General features: G+C 36.4%; 2 protein-coding genes and 1 pseudogene across 2 annotated transcripts; 1 reads left to right on the forward strand and 2 right to left on the reverse strand.

The window, feature by feature from the left end:
• The first annotated feature begins 3,387 nt into the window (after positions 1 to 3,387).
• LOC103439447 (probable LRR receptor-like serine/threonine-protein kinase At3g47570) lies at positions 3,388 to 6,749 on the forward strand. Its single transcript, XM_008378011.4, has 2 exons — positions 3,388 to 6,132; positions 6,227 to 6,749. Exons 1-2 carry the CDS (start codon positions 3,438 to 3,440, stop codon positions 6,595 to 6,597), a joined length of 3,066 nt encoding a protein of 1,021 aa, XP_008376233.2. The 5' UTR covers positions 3,388 to 3,437; the 3' UTR covers positions 6,598 to 6,749.
• A 1,115-nt stretch (positions 6,750 to 7,864) lies between these two features.
• LOC103439438 (21 kDa protein-like) lies at positions 7,865 to 8,742 on the reverse strand. Its single transcript, XM_008378004.4, has one exon. The coding sequence runs from the start codon at positions 8,667 to 8,669 to the stop codon at positions 8,061 to 8,063; it is 609 nt and encodes a 202-aa protein (XP_008376226.1). The 5' UTR covers positions 8,670 to 8,742; the 3' UTR covers positions 7,865 to 8,060.
• Positions 8,743 to 10,933: 2,191 nt separating this feature from the next.
• LOC103439430 (21 kDa protein-like) lies at positions 10,934 to 11,774 on the reverse strand (annotated as a pseudogene).
• Between the last annotated feature and the right edge of the window lie 7,430 nt (positions 11,775 to 19,204).

Consider the following 19,204-nt stretch of genomic DNA (forward strand, 5'->3'; position numbering starts at 1 on the left):
CACTCATAACAATCATACATAAACATTCATGAGCATCATTCATGTCAACATTCATGAGCATCACTCATGTTAACATTCATGAGCATCACTCATGACAACATCCATGAACATCACTCATGTCAATCAACATAAACATTCATGAGCATCACTCATGTCAATCAGCTTCAAAAGCTTCATTTACAGAGCTTTAGCTTCAAAAGCGTCATTTAAAGAGCTCTAGCTTCAAAGCTTCACTTGCAAAGCTTCACCTACAAAGCTTCAGTGCAAGGTATACAAATACCGCCTCCGAACAAACGCCACTTCGGCCCATACATGGATTCAATTTGAAGTCTCCAGCGAACAGACTCTATTAATCGAAGACTTGGGGGACTACATTATGTACCGTATATTGGGCCTCAACTGGGCCTCATAAAAAATACTTGGGGGACTTAGCCCATTATTTATGTACTGAGGAGCGAGCTCTTATTCTATAAAATGGACTTCCTCACTTTCACTAGAGAGCACACATCACTTATGTATTGAAGAGCAAGCCCTTAGTTTATAAAAGGGACTCTCACTTTCATTAGAGAGTATCGCCGCTTACTGAGCAACCGCCTCGCGGCGAGCATCAACTCTAACCCATCACTTATGTTTTGAGGAGCGATCCCTTATTCTATAAAAGGGACTCCCTCACCATCATTAGAAAGCATCAACTCTAGCCCATCATTTATGTATTGAGGAAAGAGCCCTTATTCTATAAAAGGGACTCCCTCACCTTCAACACCACAAGCCAAGCCAACCAAGACAACATAAGCCACGAGCCGAACAGCCTCGCAACATATGTTACTTCTAGTTGAGCATCACTTCAGATTGAGCACCGCCTCATACCAAGTACTAGTTCAAGACGACATCTAGTTACTTCGGCCCACACATGGACTAAATTTCAAGTCTCCAGCCAAAAGACTCTCTTGACTGAAGACTTTAGGGATTACTGTTTATACCATATTTAGGGCCTCGTATTTAGATCTCGTACAAATACTCAGGGGACTTAAATGTAATTATGTGATAAAGGAAGGGGCAAATATGTAATAAGTGAGGAGTCCTTATTCTATAAAAGGACCCATCACCCTCACAATTAGGAGAGACCAATTCCTAAAGCTCCTCACCCTCTCAACACTCTCACTCTCAGAGCTCTCTTTCTCCCTCACTTCTCAGAGAAATACAATACAATTAGTGCGGACGTAGCCCAAACATTGGGGTGAACCACGATACATCTTGCGTTATTTACATTTCTTGCGGATTCACGGTCGGATTTACGTTATAACAAGACCTCCAATTTTGTGCATCAACACCCTCTTTATAGTATAGACGATGGATGACTTTATACTATGAAGTGGTTATTTATGAGAGGCGTAACTATTTGTGTGTACCTAGTGGACACTATGCTGCCTGGGGCGAGGATTTGGTGTTGGCAGTTAAGCCAGGAGAAATAATCCCTAGCTACAGGTTGAGGGACACGAAGCAGGCATTGAGCCGGGAGTTGGTAATCTCTGGCTACGGGCACAGAGACCATGGTGCTGGCATAGGGTCGGGAGTTATATTCATTCAGTGATTTTTCTAGCAGTACACCGATCTTACGAGACGATCTATGAGACGTTTACTATTTTGATTTCCGCGATGTTATTCCGCTATATGACTTTTGAGATATTTTTGGCATGCTAGGATTTTTATTAAATTCATCACTTATTATGCTAGTAGTTTTCTTTATATAAGTTGTGGGGGTTATTATCTTGATAACTGTTTTATTATTATTGTATATATGAACTTGGTCCACTCACATTTGTTTTGCGCCCCCATTCAGGTCTTAGAAACGAGAACTACGACACAACGCATGAGGCATTCCCCTACCAGTAGTAATCTATCACTCACTTGTGTGATATCCTGTAATGATCGTTCCTTTTGTGATCTTGTTTTAGAATGTGTTATGTGCACTCTAGATACTTTCTTAAACTTTGTTTATTACTTCTAGATTCTAATGTTTATTCATGAATATTTCCTCCTAATCATTACTCTTGTAATCAATAAATGGCTTTCGTCACCCTCAGGTGTCGGTCAGTACGTGCCTATCCGGGTATTCAGAGAATATCAGGATCGGGATGTGTCATTTTAACACACATATCCCACCATTTATATAGCGACACGTGGTATACCACTCCGTGTGACGGTCACACTGAAAAATCTCTCCAACAAATAGGGATGTCTACAGCTTTTGGTATTTTCTCTTGTTAGTGATGTTGTAATTCAACTGCAATCCATCAGGAGCCTTCTTCTTGGCTAGAAGCTTTTTCTTATGTGCTTCCTCTTTTGATTGTTGCTATAAATTAAGGGTGACAAATTGCAAATAAGGATCACCGATGAGATGCGTAGTGTGTAAACTGTAAAGCAAAGTCTTGTAAAATATATGGCACCTGAAATTTTAGTCTGATCACAGTTACCTATCACATAACCATTGTTCTTTTCAACATATTCCAACTATCTTCGCTGAATTTTCAACAGCGTTTACTTGGGAGCGGCTGGGAAGCAACTCAGATGATCCCGTGACCTACTGGTTCGTGACCCTCTGGTGACCACAACCGGTTCGACAAAATGCTTGAACGGGCTGTCCAAACTAGCTGCGGCTTGCAGCGTTTTTAAATAAAGGTATATAAAAAAATAAAACCCACAAACCCAGACAACCAGGAGGCCAAGATATCCCCTAAACATTCAAATCCCTATTAATATTTTGTCTCCTAAGTTGTACAGTCACATCTACATACCATCCCTAACCCACCAAATTTATGATAATATAATTTATTTGGCACAAATAACATCACCGAAAATCGTAATTAACTTGGCAAAAACTACGTGCTACTTACTAGATAGGGGCGTAGGGACAAGGAAGAAAACTATAAACACAACTGAGTATGTATAGGTTGGTATAAAGATGACGATAATGATAATGAACATTAACGTAATAAGGTTACACGTCTTTTTGGTCGAAACAAAACAATATATACATATTTAAATGTTAAAATAAAATTCTTTCACCTTCTTCTCCTACTTCTCTCCTACTTTCCCGTTTTCACTCACATGCATGCATAGCATAGGATTGCATACGTAAGAATAACAAGTTGATAAGGTGAAGAATGACAAGTTTAACAAGTTGATAAGGTGAAGAATGACAAGTTGCTAAAGTGGGGTGTGATAAGCAAAACAACGGTAGCCGTCCTGTTGGAAGCCAGCAAATTGTATTGGAAAAACTACTCAACTTTGCAGCTGATCGTATTTGAATTTTGTTTAAAAGTATAATATTTTATATGCAGTTAACATCATCTTCCTTTATATGATCCTATCCTTTAAGGCTATAAATTACTTCTTCATACCGGAACTGAAACTTGCCAATTCAAAACTCATACGAAATGGGAATTTTGGTTACGAAATTCATCTTATCATACTCACTTTTCATTGCAATTTTGAGCTTTTCTTTAGGGTTGGGGTTGCTGCAGGGAGGGAATGAGACTGATAGGTTGGCACTGCTAGCCTTCAAAGCTCAGATAAACCAGGATCCTCATCAAGTCATGAGCTCCTGGAATGAATCCACTCACTTCTGCCAATGGCACGGTGTCACCTGTGGTCGGCGACATAGTCAGAGGGTCACTACGCTGGACCTGCGATCCCAAAATTTGGGGGGTTCCATATCTCCACACATAGGTAATTTAACCTTCCTTAGAAAGCTATTTCTCCAAAACAATAGCTTTGTTCATGAAATCCCTCCAGAGATCGGGCGTTTGCGTAGATTACAGTTTTTACGTCTTTTGGATAACTCGCTCAGTGGCTCTATTCCAGCCAACATTTCCAATTGCTTCAACCTCATATCTCTCTATTTGGGTGGCAACAATCTGGTGGGTAAAATTCCTCCACAACTTGGCTCCTTATCGCAACTTTACGCATTTGCTTTAGACCGAAATAATTTAATAGGAGAGATCCCTTCTTCCCTGGGAAACCTTACAGCTCTCGATAGAATTTCTTTTCTCTATAATAACTTGGTAGGAAACATCCCTACTTCTCTAGGCCAATTGAAGCAATTGACATTTTTCTCAGCTGCTGCAAATAGGTTTTCTGGTCTCTTTCCTCCTTCCATCTATAACATCTCTGGTCTCCAAATTTTTGATGTAACGCAAAACCAACTTCAAGGAAGCATTCCCTCAAACTTTGACAAAACTCTTCCGAATCTCTTACACTTTAGCATCGGCGCCAACCAGTTCACTGGATCCATTCCTCTCTCGATATCCAATGCTACAAGTCTAGTGGGTTTCGAAGTTGCAGATAACAGACTGACCGGAGGGGTGCCAAATCTTCAAAAGCTTCACAACCTCCAAAAATTCAGCATTTTCATCAACCAACTTGGAAGCAATGAACCGGGTGACTTGAGGTTTGTGTCAGACTTAACTAATGCCACAGAACTGATATGGTGCATTTTCAGTGATAACAATTTTGGAGGGACGTTGCCCGCTTCAATATCCAATCTATCAAAACTCGAAATACTTCAGGTCGGTGGAAACAAACTACATGGAAGCATCCCAGCTGGGATTGGGAATCTGGTTAACTTGCAAACATTAATTTGGGGGATAAACTCCTTCACAGGTAGCATCCCCATTCAAATTGGGAAGCTTACAAAGCTTGGGGTATTGTATGGTCAAGACAATGAACTAACAGGGAGCATTCCTTTGTCTTTAGGAAATTTAACCAAGTTAACTGAACTCACATTGCAACGAAATAAACTTCGGGGAGGCATCCCTTTGAGCTTAGGGGAGTGCCACGGGCTTCTAGAATTAGATCTTTCTCAAAATAACCTTGATGGTGCAATACCTCTACAACTCCTAAATGGCCTCACATCCTTATCAAGATCTTTGAACTTGTCCAGAAACCAATTAACTGGTTCTCTTCCGATGGATGTTGGAAAGTTTAGCAGTTTAGGTAAACTAGACTTGTCTGATAACAGGTTATCAGGAAACCTTCCAAGTAGCCTTGGTAGTTGTGTGAGTTTAGAAGTCCTGCACTTGCAAGGCAACTTCTTCAATGGGACCATTCCATCATCTATGAGTTCACTAGGAGGGATTCAAGATTTGGACCTTTCTCGCAATAATTTGTCAGGTGAAATTCCACAGTTTTTAGAGGGCCTTCGCGGCTTGAAGAATTTGAATCTATCTTTCAATGAGTTTCGGGGAGCAGTACCAGTTGACGGAGTTTTCAAAAATGCAACTGCAACTTCGGTTGTTGGAAACAGTAGGCTTTGCGGCGGTATTGAGGATCTCCGGCTTTCCAAATGCAGCTCTAAAGGGACCAAGGGAAGAGGTTTGTCTCGTCGATTCAAATTAACTATCTGTATAGTATGTGGGTTTCTCGGAATAGCTATGGTCCTGTCATTATTATTTCTTCGTTCGCTAAGAAAGAAAAGAAAATCAACTGCACAGAGTACTTTGGCTAATTCTGTTTTGCAAGTGTCATACAATACTCTCTTAAAGGCTACCAATGGGTTCTCTTCAACTAATTTGATTGGTGTGGGAAGCTTTGGGTCTGTGTACAAAGGAGTTCTTGACAATGATAGAGCTCAACTTGTTGCTGTGAAGGTTTTTAACCTGTTACGTCGAGGAGCTTCAAAGAGTTTCTTAGCCGAATGTGAGGCAATGAGAAACATCAGGCATCGAAATCTTATCAAAATTATAACTGCATGTTCAAGTGTTGACTTTCACGGAAATGATTTCAAGGCTCTAGTTTATGAATTCATGGGCAATGGGAGCTTGGAGGAGTGGATTCATCCAACCGATGGACCAGAAGAGGTAACTGATGCATCCAAGAAATTGAGTCTTCTTCAGAGGCTAGACATCGCCATTGATGTTTCTCATGCAATAGACTATCTTCATAATCATTGTGAACCACCAATAGTTCATTGTGATCTCAAGCCGAGCAATGTTCTTTTGGACAACGAGTTGCTTGGGCATGTTTCTGACTTTGGACTTGCAAGATTCCTCTCAAAACTAGCCAACAACGTCTCTACAAATGATCAAACAAGTTCCATGGGATTGAGAGGATCAATGGGTTATGTTGCTCCAGGTATTTCACTATATGCTCCATTTATTGTATTTTTTTCCTTCTTTTATTTTGCAATATTTGTGACAATATGTTTTGATGTTTGAAACGTATGTAGAGTATGGTATGGGAAGTGAGGTTTCAACAAATGGGGATGTCTACAGCTTTGGCATTCTCTTGTTAGAGATGTTTACAGGGAAGAGACCCACTGACCGCATGTTTAGTGACGGCTTGAACCTTCATAATTTTGTGAAGGCGAATTTTGGTGGACGAGTTACAGAAGTTGCAGATTCGATACTTGTTCAAGAAGGTATCACTACCAATACCACCCCCAACCAATTCAGCGCAAGATCTGAAAATGTGGAGGAGTGCTTAAGTTTGATCCTTGGAATTGGAGTCTCTTGTTCTGCTGAATCCCCAAGAGACCGAAAAGAGATAAGTGATGTTGTAAACGAGTTGCAATCTATCAGGGCTATCCTTCTTGGGTAGAAATTTCTTCTTAACTTTTGTGTTTACTTCAAAGCCCTTCTTTTCTTTTTAACCTTCTTTTTTAATTATGTACCTCCCTTGAAGTGTTATCGCTGCTATAAATAAAAGGTGATGAATGGCAAGTAAACATTCACCAGTGAGTTTGCATATAATTCTCCGATCTCAAATCATTTAAAATTTTATTTGATCAACTAAATCATATGAGAGATGATGAGTCTTGACGCAATAGAAATGTTGCTTCTTTGTGACCAAAAGATCACAAGTTCGAGTCATGAAAATAATTTTTTTTGCAAAACAAAGATAAGACTACATACTATATATATGTTCTTCCCGACCTTCGCAAAACGAGAAGCTTTATCATAAATTTGGGAACTGGATCATATGAGAGCCGCCAGAAACCAAGTTGATGAACCCGGCTTCACCTTGTGTTAGTTTGGACCACGTTTCAATTGCATGAAAACGACGTTATGAATGGCTGCCAAAGATGCTTTTTCCTTGTCGGTCGTAAGCTTTGTAAATTATTGGAATTTTGTCCAAATGCAATTAAAGTTTTTTGTATGATATATCTCACCTTGGCACAATTGGGTGTTCTTCTCACTATCTTTCTTCCATGGCAGAAAATGTGCTGTGTCTAGCAAAAAAGTAGAACCATGAGCTGGGGACCTTGACCTAACAGACATCCTCAATTTGATAAACTGATAAGCTTCCTGTCACCATCTCCCAAATCACAAATAAGTCCATAAGTATTCTGGTCTTTCTTTCCCTTCCATTCCTTAATTTCTCATTATCGAAAAGTTTCATATTATCGAAATTTATATCATATGAACATTATTTGAAGCCTTCGATAAACATAAGGGTTTGTATGGCACGCAATTCTCTTAATCTATACCTCTACTTAATTAAAGAAACCCAAAAACAAACTGCTGGTCTAGTACATTAAAGAATTTTTGGTTTTTTTTTTTATATATAAAAAGAAAAAGGCTCCTAAGCTTTTTTGTTTAAGATTTTTATTTATTTATAAATATGAGCATTAATTGTGATTTGCTACGCACCTATCAGAAGTGAGTGTACCCTACTAACTCAAGGGTTCAAGGGGTGCTTTAATATAACCTTAATTTTGAGATGATAATAAATCTCTTGCCCCCTTTATTTAATTTAGTGTTTGAGCTCTCCCAAAACATTTTTACTAAAAATCTTTAATACATGTCATAATTTGTCTACATTTCAAAACTTCCTTGTATTTTAGCATACGAAAATTTGCACCATCTAATAAAAATTGATTCATAAATTTATTTATACAATACAAGACCAATTTCTCAACATTTGTAGAGATGCAGATATTCACCCAAAAAAAAAAAAAAAAAGAGACATGGTACAGTTCAAATGTAGCAACTTATACAATATATACTGCTAGCATCTAATTCTTTAAAAATTTATCTAAGTACAGTAAACTAGTTGATAGTTTAACCATGAACTGAGGCGTATCTGTTGATCAGAGCCAAGGCATTGCTAGTCAATTGTGCAATATTCACAACTCTACCCCTCACAACAGTCTTCAAATTACCGTTCATCCCATTTCCACCAAACCCATCGGAGCATGTTGTCTCATCCGTCAAAGCGGCACTAACCCAAGTTTGCACATCACTTATCATGAGCTGAAAATCCGAACTTGTAAAGTTGCCCATCTCAGCTATGGACCTTTGAATGACATCGACCGAATCACTTAACTCTTCGATGCAGTCCCTCATGGCTCCGACTTCTCTAGGCTTCATGCCATGACTTTGGGAGAGCTTTGACATCATGGTAGAGGTTGATTTGGCGGAGGCAAGGGTCACGGTGAGGGCTGTGCTGGCCATAAGTTTAGGGCTTGTTTGGATTTCACTTGAATGTCTTGAAAGAGAAGTAAGGCAAAGCTTTGGGTAGGTTGTTGCACTGCAAGATGTTTTCATGAATTCATTGTTGGTTTTTTGTGCAAGGTCTCTTGCTGCTGAGGTTGAAGAGAATATGTAGCAACTAATAAGAAGTGCCAAGAGAAAAGATGTGACAAAATGGCTAGAAGATGAGAATGCCATCTCTTTTGTGTCTTTGATTTTGGAGGCAGTAGAGTAGCAGTGTAGAGAGTGTGAAGAAAGTAGGAAGGGAATGACACTAATTTATAGAACCAATTCTAAAAAGCACATGGAAAAGTCTTTTTTCGGTCCCAAATTACAGCTGGAGGCAGGTACATCTGTTTCCTAAACATAATTTCGAGTTGCCAGTTGGTTTTGTTGGTTTCTCATGAACTTGCTGCAATTGGTTCATTGACGTCTAAACTCTAAAGCAATGTGAAACCAAAGAGCCATACTCGAACTTGTCTAAATCATTGTGATCAATCGATCCCAACTTGATCGGTGAGTGAAGGCATTCAACTTGTGCGTAATTTGCATGCGTCTTCCCGCAACTTGAGATTTTCAGTCGACATGTATACAAATAACTCTCTCCTTAAATGTAGCACTTGCGAAAGAGATTTAATGCATGGAAGGGTACAGACTCGACAGGGATTTTTCATAGATATATGGATAATGTTAGGGAGACTACAATTGAGTTATTACTTAAATGTTGATTAACGTACTTATTCTTTATTGGTGACACATTACATAATTTATAAATATAGTCTAAAAAAATGATATACCTAACATTACTCTAGATATATATCAAAATATCACAACTATCAATGGATAGATATCAAAATTAATCATGTGGGATGGTTGAGGGCAATATACATATCAAAGTGGAGATAGGAGTGGTAGGAGTAAATGGAGACAAAAAAGGAACTGGTGCATTTGATTCTTTTTTAGAAGACTCCTTCTAAAGTGGAATTCTTCATAAACTCTTTGTTATCTCACAGTTTAATGTCAATTCCTGTGTCAATATTATAAAATATTGTACCAAAAATTATCGCTGAGTAGACTCTTGTACCCTAAATCTAACTTAATAAAAGGTGCAGCCTCTTATTCCAATACAAATTTAGATTATGCAAAGTCCATCAAAAATTAATCATGCAATAAATAAAAGGTTATGAATGGCAAGTAAATATTCACCAATGAGATTGCATATAATTCTCTAATCTCAAATCATTAAAATTGATCAACTGAATCATATGAGAGCCTCCAGAAACCAAGTTGATGAACCCGACTTCACCTTGTGTTAGTTTGTACCACATTTCAATTTCATGAATAACGTTATAAATGGCTGCCAAAGCTGTCTTTTCCTTGTCGGTCCTAAACCTTGTAATTATTGGAATTTTTTCTGTCGACTACAGTTGACTGACGGCTCATCAATGGCGGCTCATTATAATTGTTAAGAAGGATTGGAATCCAATCATTGTAATAAGTTGAAGAGTTAGTTCAAGTTGGTTGAAAAAGCTTGTGAGCTAAGTAATGTGCTCAACTATATAAAGCATTGCAAAACAGATTGTACAATTCATTCAGAAAGAGCAATAAAAAAGTTATAAGCATCATCCCTCTCCATTCTTTTCCTCTCTGTAAAGCTTCATTCCTTCTGCTTGTTCGTGTTCGATCTTTCTCATTTTCTCATCACAATTGGGTGTTCTTGTTGCCTATCTTTTTACCATGACAGAAAATGTGCTATGTCTAGCAAAGTACAACCAAGAGCTGGGGACCTTGACCTACAAGCAGCCCGTCACCATCTCATAAAATTAAACAAGCCAAATCACAAATAAGTCCATAAAGTTTTCTGGTCTTTCTTTCCCTTCCACTCCTTGGTTTCTCATTATCGGAAAGTTTTTTATTTGTCCGAAATTCTATTATCTGAACAATTTGTTGAAACGTTATATCAACATAAGGGTTTGTAGGCAAGCAATTCTCTTAGAGCTTGTTTGGATGTGTTTTTAAAATAACTAAAACCGCTTTTGATGAAAATGTTTTTGGAACCACTCCTTAGTAAAAATGCAAGAAAATCATGGAAAAACACTTAAAGTGCTTCCTGGAAGAATCACATAACTAATGCTTCTTGCAAAAAGCACTTAACGTGCTTTTGTAACCCAAAAATATTTTCTCTAAAAGCGCTTTCAGTCATTTTAAAAGTACATTCAAACGAGCCCTTAATCTATACAAGTACTTAATTAAAGAAAGTGAAAAACTACCTGTTGGTTTAATACATTAAAGAATTTGTCAAATCCTAGGTGGAAATGCCATTGTACAATGCATATTTGACATAAAAAAAATTAGTGTACGAGCTCTCCCAAAACATTTTACTAAAAGTCTTTAGTACATGTCCAAATTTGTCTACTTTTCAAAACTTCTTTGTATTTTAGCATATGCAAATTTGCACCATCTAATAAAAATTGAATCCATAAATTTATTTATACAATACAAGACCAATTTCTCTACACTTGTAGAGATACGTATATTCACTCAAATAAAAAATAAGTAACAGTCACACGTACAAACCGAATGTAGCAACTTATCTTATCATACAACATATATTGCTGACATCTACGTCTTTAAAAAATAATCCAAGTACAGTAGACTAGTTGACTGGTTTAACCATAAACTGAGGCGTATCTGTTGATCAAAGCCAAGGCATTGCTAGTCAATTGTGCAATATTCACAACTCTGCCCCTCACAACAGTCTTCAAATTACCGTTCATCCCATTTCCACCAAACCCATCAAAGCATGTTGTCTCATCCGTCAAAGCAGCACTAACCCAAGTTTGCACATCACTTATCATGAACTGAAAATCCGAGCTCCTAAAGTTGCCCATCTCAGCTATGGACCTCTGAATTGCATCGACCGAATCACTTAACTCTTCGATGCAGTCCCTCATGGCTCCGACTTCTCTAGGCTTCATGCCATGACTTTGTTAGAGCTTTGACATCATGGTAGAGGTTGATTTGGTGGAGGCAAGCGTCACGGTGAGGGCTGTGCTGGCCATAAGTTTAGGGCTTGTTTGGATTGCACTTGCATGGCTTGAAAGAGAAGTAAGGCAAAGCTTTGGGTAGGTTGTTGCACTGCAAGATGTTTTCACGAATTCATTGTTGGTTTTTTGTGCAAGGTCTCTAGCCGCTGAGGTTGAAGAGAATATGTAACAACTAATAAAAAGTGCTACGAGAAAAGATGTGACAAAATGGCTAGAAGATGAGGATGACATCTCTTTTGTGTCCTTGAATTTTGGAGGCAGTGGAGTAGTAGTGAAGAGAGTAGGAAGGGAATGACACTAATTTATAGAACCAATTCTAAGAGGCACATGGAAAAGCTCTTTTTTTTGGGGGGGGGGGGGGCCAAAAGCTGGAGATACATCTGTTTTTTAAACATAATATCGAGTTGCAAGTTCGTTTTGTTGGTTTCTCATTAACTTGCTGCACTTTGGTCGGTTGGGGTCTAAACTCTAAAGGAACTTGAAACCAAAAGAGCCTTACTCGAACTTATCAAAATTATTGTAATCAGTTGATCCCAACCATCTTGATCAGTGAGTGAAGACATTCAACTTGTCCATAATTTGCATCTGTCTTCCCGCAACTTGAGACTTTCAGTCGACATGTATACAAATAAATCTCGCTCCTTAAATGTAGCACTTGCGATAAGGATTTAATGCATGGAAGGGTCCGGACTCCACAGGGATATCGAAAGCAAGATTTTTTTTAGATATATAGGTATTGTTAGGGAGACTATCAATTTAAACCATATTGTGTAAGTCATATGTGTGGTTGTTGATAATTAAATTATTATTTAAGTGATGATTAACGTATTTACTTTTTATTAGTAACACATCACATAATTTACAAATATAATCTAATAAAATTGTTATACTTAACATTACTATGGATATATATCAAAATAGCACAACTATCGATCGATAGATATCAAAATTAATTATGTGGGATGATTGAGGGCAATATCAAAGTGGAGATAGGAGTGCAACCAAAACAAAAAGGTGGAGGTAGGAGTAAATGGGGACAAAAAAGGAATTGGTGCATTTGATTCTTTTTTTGGATAAATGCTAAAGGGACTCTTTCAAATGTGAAACTCTCTATAGACTATCTATCATCTTACAGTTTAACGTCAATTTTCATGCTAACATTATAAAATATTGTGTCAAAAATATGAGGTGAAAGAGAATCAATGAAGAGATCGCTCTACCCAAAAGATTTATCTTTGAATAGACTCGTGTACCCTATATCTAACTTAATAAAAGGTGCAGTCTCTTATTCCAATACAAGTTTAGATTATGCATAGTCCAGAAAAAATTAAGAGTAAATTACATAGTAGCACCTCAGGTTTGAGGTCTATTGCAATCTTATACAACATCTTTAAAACATTTCATTTTCATACCTCAAGTACTATTTTATTTCAATTTCATACAACCGTTACATTTTCCATCCATGGATCTGTTAAATGCTGATGTGGATGCCACATATATGCCACGTGGCTACCAAATGTCTGACACGTGGCAAATAAAATAATTTTTTTTTTTTTTTTAAAACCTGTCTGCCACATATCTTTTTTTTTTCTCTTTCTTCTTCTTCTTCTTCTGGGTTCGGTCCCTTTTTTTTTTTTTCTTCTTCTTCTTCTTCTTCCTCCTCCTCCTCCTTCTTCTTCTCTTCTTCTTCTTCCTCCTTCTGGTTCGGTCCTTTCCGGTCCCTTTTTTTTTCTTTTTTTTCTTCTTCTTCTTCTTCTTCTTCCTCCTCCTCCTCTTTCTTCTTCTCTTCTTCTTCTTCCTCCTTCTTCTGGGTTGCAGGGGTTCGGTCCCCTTTTTTTTTTCTTCTTCTTCTTCCAATTTCAGGTTTTTTTTTTAAAAAAAAATTATTTTATTTGCCACGTGGTAGACATTTGGCAGCCACGTGGCATATATGTGACAACCACGTCAGCATTTAACAGATCCATGAATGGAAAATGTAACGGTTGTATGAAATTGAAATAAAATAGTACATGAGGTATGAAAGTGAAATATTTTAAAAATGTTGTATAAGATTGCAATAGACCTCAAACCTGAGGGGCTACTATGTAATTTACCCAAAAATTAATCATGCAATAAATAAAAGGTTATGAATGGCAAGTAAAATATTCACTAATGAGATTGCATATAATTCTCCAATCTCAAATCATTTAAAATTTTAATTTATCAACTGAATCATATGAGAGCCGCCAGAAACCAAGTTGATGAACCCGACTTCACCTTGTGGTTGTTTGGGCCCAATCTGGCTTCCAGAGCTACCCCTTCCTTGTCAGTTGTCAGTCGTAATCTTTGTAAATTATTAGAATTTTATGATGACTATAGTTAGACTGACAGCTCATCAATGCCAGCTCATCAAAATTGTTAAGAAGGATTGGATGATCTAATAAGTTGAATAGTTAGTTAGGAGAAATTTTTAGTTGTGATGCAAATACGGGTGGTACATATTGTGTTTTTATGTAAGTGGTGAGAAATTTTATTTTTTAAGTTATTAACTTTTTAAAACACATATCTCACCATTTATATAACGATATGTAGTGTACCATCCTATGTGATGATCACACTAAAAAATCTCTTGTTAGTTAGAGTTGGTTGAGAAAGCTTGTGAGCCAAGTAATGTGCTCAACTACATAGAACTAGGGATGGGCAAATACCCATTGGTTAAGGGTAACCGTAGTTACCCGCCCATTTAAATTAAACGGTTATGGCTATGGGTAACCATTTAGATAAATAAACGGTTATGGATATAACCGTTTACCCGTGAAGTTTAAATGGGCAGTTATAGGTACTAACCGCGGTTATAAACAGGTAACCGTTTACCCATTTATTTTATATATGTAAAACTAACACAAACCATGTTCTCGATCCAATAATACTTAGCACCCAATAAATTAGCAAGGAATTCATCGGGGGTAACCATTTAAATAAATAAACGGTTATGGATATAACCGTTTACCCGTGAAGTTTAAATGGGCAGTTATAGATATTAACCGCGGTTATAAACGGGTAACCGTTTACCCATTTATTTTATATATGTAAAACTAACACAAACCATGTTCTCGATCCAATAATACTTAGCACCCAATAAATTAGCAAGGAATTCATCGGTCATTCTCTCAATAACACTGCTACAGGAATGATGATTCTCATCATCAAGGAATTGGCCAAATTAATTTAAATTCCTTGCGAGTAACCGTGAAATTGATAGAAATGCTTTGACTTAAATGTTTTCTAAACAATTTTTGTAACCCAATAATACTTAGCAAATATTATATTTACCTTCATTGGTAACAGTTAAAAATATCTTCCGTAAACTATTATTTCAATTATTGTAATGGTATAAGGACTTAAAAAATTAAAATATGGAAATGTATGATGAATGTACCTATAACGGTGTTTAATTGTCAAAAAAAAAATTATGAATTTTTTTTTTTAATTTTCAAGCTGTTAAAAAACATGTAGAAGGGTGAAAAAGGGGTAATGGTAAAAAAAAAATAAACGGGTTAAAAATGATTAATGGGTAAACGGGAATTAAACGGTTACGGTTAAATGAGTATGCGGTTATGAGTATGGTTAACTGTTTATAAACAGTTATGGGTATGAGTATAACCGTTTAGGCAATTATCCAATAGGTAAAGGTTATGCGGGTATGAGCATAAACGGTTATGGGTAAATAACCATGATTACCTGCCGTCATAACCGTTGCCCATCCCTACATAGAATACCGTAAAACTATGGTGAAAAGAGTGTGAAGGGAGTAGGAAGGGAATGACTAATTTATAGAACCAATTCTAAAAGGCACATGGAAAAGTCTTTTTTGGGCCCAAAAGCTAGAGATACATGTATTATTTAACATAATATCGAGTTACAAGTTGGTTTTGTTGGTTTCTCGTCAACTTGCTCTAATTTGGTCAATTGGGGTCTAAACTCTAACGCAATGTGATCCAAAGAGCCTTACTCGAACTTATCTAAATCATTGTAATCAATCGATCCCAACTTGCTTGGTGAGTGAAGGCATTCAACATGTGCGTAGTTTGTATCTGTCTTCCCGCAACTTGAGATTTTGAGTCCACGTGTATGCAAATAAATCTCTCTCCTTAAATGTAGTGCTTCCGAAAGGGATTTAATGCATGGAAGAGTCCAAACTCCACATGGATATAATAAGCAGCTGCTATATGGATAATGTTGACGAGACCATCGATTTAAATAATGTAACTGTGTAACGTGGTTGTTGATGATTTGATTATTACTTAAGTATTGATTAATGTGTTTATTTTTTATTTGTGACATATCACATGGTTTACAAATGTGTCTAAGAAATGGTTTACCTAACATTACTCTGAATACATATTAAAAGAATAATGCTAGGGATAACAAATTTGCAAACTAAATAATGTGTTATCAATAGGAAATGAGCATGTTAATCATCACTTGAGTAATAATCAAATCGTCCACATCATCCAGATCTAGCATTACCCATATCGTAAGAGTAATGATAGGGAGAATAATTTGTAGATAAAATTTACAAACTAATATTTTGTCTATAAATTTAGTCTCCCTAACATTACTCATAACAAAATATCACAACTTTCAATCGATACATATCAAAATTAATAATGCGGGAGGGGCACTAGATAAACAAACAATAAAGCTAAAAATCCTAAATTAAGGACACCTTTGAAACTAGCCATGGTTCGTACAAACTAATTAAAAAAGATTTCAGATTCAATTCAAGTAAATATATAACAAAGAAAATATATATTCATAATTAATGAGTTTATACTTAGATATGGCTCAACTTGATTAATATTGTAGCTTTGTTGTGACTTTGTAAATGCGTAGTAAAAAATGGATTGGTTGGTGGCTTTGCTACAACAATCTACCTTTCAAAGGCAAGAAAGACTCATAGACACTTTTCAGCACAACCATCGTGTGATTTTGAAATCAAACTTAAAAAGTGTCCTATAGAATATGAGTCTGTAATAACTAACTTAATAAAAGGTGCAGCCGCTTATTTCAATACAAATTTAGATTATGCAAAGTCCTTCAAAAACATGCAACGAACGAAATAAAGAAAATAGAGGTAATTAATTTATCTTCTTAATTGTGGCTCAAGTTCACTCAAAAACTAAAGAAGTGACTTCAACTTCTAATAACCTGCACATAAAAAACAGCCTGATACCAGAGAAGGAGATTCGAACTGGCTTTAACAAAACTCAAATAATAGAAAAGCAAAAAGAAGGTATAGCATTATAAATAATTAAAAAAGACTTAAAATATAAATTTAATTATCTGAATAAGAAACCCGGACTTATATAAGTACAGTTGGTACTTGGAACAGAGGCCAAATAATTGGAATGGAAACACAAACACATGAATTGTGGAACTGGAATCTTAATTGTAAGTTAATACTAATTCACTCGAAAATTATGGTGCTGCAAAGTGGGAATATTAATTTAATTACTTTTTGCCCTCTTTAAAAAATGTCCAAGAAGCAACAATCACCGGAAAATTTCTGAAGACCATATTTTTCCAAGGCAGAAAGGTAAAATCATGAAAAAGAAGAGGTAAACATGATATTTACAAAGTTGTCAGGGACCTCTATGTCAAGAACTCTATTTAATTATTTTCTTGCACAGGTTGCGGTAGGGGTTTTGTGCTTTAATTTATTTTCCTTTATGTTTATTTTTGGCTGCATAAACTTCTCGTCTTTTGTTTTTGTAACGATTAAGGGAATTGAACCATTACCCTAATCCTAATTAGAAATTTTTTAATTAATAATGGTCATTACATTAATGGGAAAGAAACACAAAACCTTGCTTAATTTCTTTCATAAATCGTGTGAGGATAATATTTGCATCCTTTTTGGGGATGAGCTCATTCCTCCACTTGTAATAATGTATCTTCAACGTAAAATTTCATAATCAGAATTGATCAATCTCTCAATCTTCATTTGAAGATCATCCTTACAAAACATCATTTGAATTGATGGTCCCTTAGTCATTCAAATATATCAAATAAATCAATTTGTAGATACCAAGCACCACATATATGATGAAATGTTGATTTTTAGAGATAGTCTTTAAATGAAGATTAAAAGACTAAACAATTACTGATTTGAATGATTTTTTGTAGAAATAATCTTCAAATGAAGATTAAGAGATTAGCCGGTTTCGTTATGAAATTTTTACGTTGAAATGCATAATGAGAAATTAACATTAACTATCGATTGAGAAAGAGGGATGCACACATTATCCTCATGTGATTGAGGAGTTAGCATTAACAGGTAGAATTGATCAGTTGCTTTGCACATTGATCGAGGTGAATGCTCCATATCCAGTTTTAATTGATCAGTTGCTTACGTAAATGACCACATCCACAGGTCCTCCACATCAACCGCCCAGGAACATCGCCGGTCGTCCAGCAGAGTTTCGCGCTACTCTACTATGCATTGCATGCAGTATGCAGACCCCATGTGTCATGCGCGCACGTTCATCTTTTAGGATTTTGACTCTGCATGCAGTATGTAGACCCTATACGATCCGTGTCCACATGCGATTGGGTAGGGTAGGCATCATATATCAGGATCCACATGTGATTGGGTAGGGTAGGCATCACATATCGTAGCTCCACAGAGCAACCTTCAACTGATGCAAGCAGCGGCGACCCTCATTTGGTTTAGAAGATTGATGAAGAGTCGGCCGCCTATAGAATTAAAGTTAGAAACAGGGTCCTCCTTCTAGAGGATAGACTTTTCGATGTGATCGGAATATGAAGTGGTACACCACATATCATTATAAAAGTGAGATATAAGTATTAAAAAGTTAATAACTTAAAAAATAAAATTTTCCATCAATTACATAAAAACACAATATATCATCCTTTTACTGTCACAATAAAACATTCTTCCTCCCAGAGAAAAGGCTGATTAATTATATACCTTTTAATAAAAATTCATTTTCCCCCTCAACTCTTCTAAATAAAAAATTTCCGCTAAACATTTTCTCACATTTTTTTTCTCAGCTAAAGTGTCAAGTTCGTAGTCATTCCGTTGGGTTGTTGATTGGTCATGGTTTGACATGATTCACGTGTTACCAGTTATGGCAGAGCACTAACATAAGGCTTTTGTTACGTGTTATTAATTTGAGTTTTTAAAAAGACTAAACAACTTGTAAATTACAAAAATATCTCTAATCATGATTGAAATAAAATGTTTCTAAATTCAAAAAAGATACTTGAAGTAAATTGTGGAAGAATGACATGGTATGTGCTTATATTTCCATTGTTTTCAGTCGTGTGTTTTTCATTATATTAGCTCGCTCTATCATAATTCTATTATTTTAATGGGTCTACTGCAAGTTCTAAAATGTACCCTCAAGCTAGCGAATGAACATGTACCCTAATTTGGATTTATAAAATGGCTAGCGTGGACTTTATTTATTTTATTTTATTTTTAAAACCGCTTGGAGTTTCAAAGTCACCTGAGAGGTGCCTATAAATTTGCATTGGCATCCCATCACACACATAAACACACAAACCCATCAATCCCAGACAACAAAAATGGGTGCTCAAACTTTCACAACCCCAACTTCAAATTCACACCATGTTCTCACATTTCTTCTCCCAATTATTCTACTCATCATCATGACAAAC

Source organism: Malus domestica, chromosome 01, assembly GCF_042453785.1.
Source record: "Malus domestica chromosome 01, GDT2T_hap1".
Taxonomy (NCBI): Eukaryota; Viridiplantae; Streptophyta; class Magnoliopsida; order Rosales; family Rosaceae; genus Malus; species Malus domestica.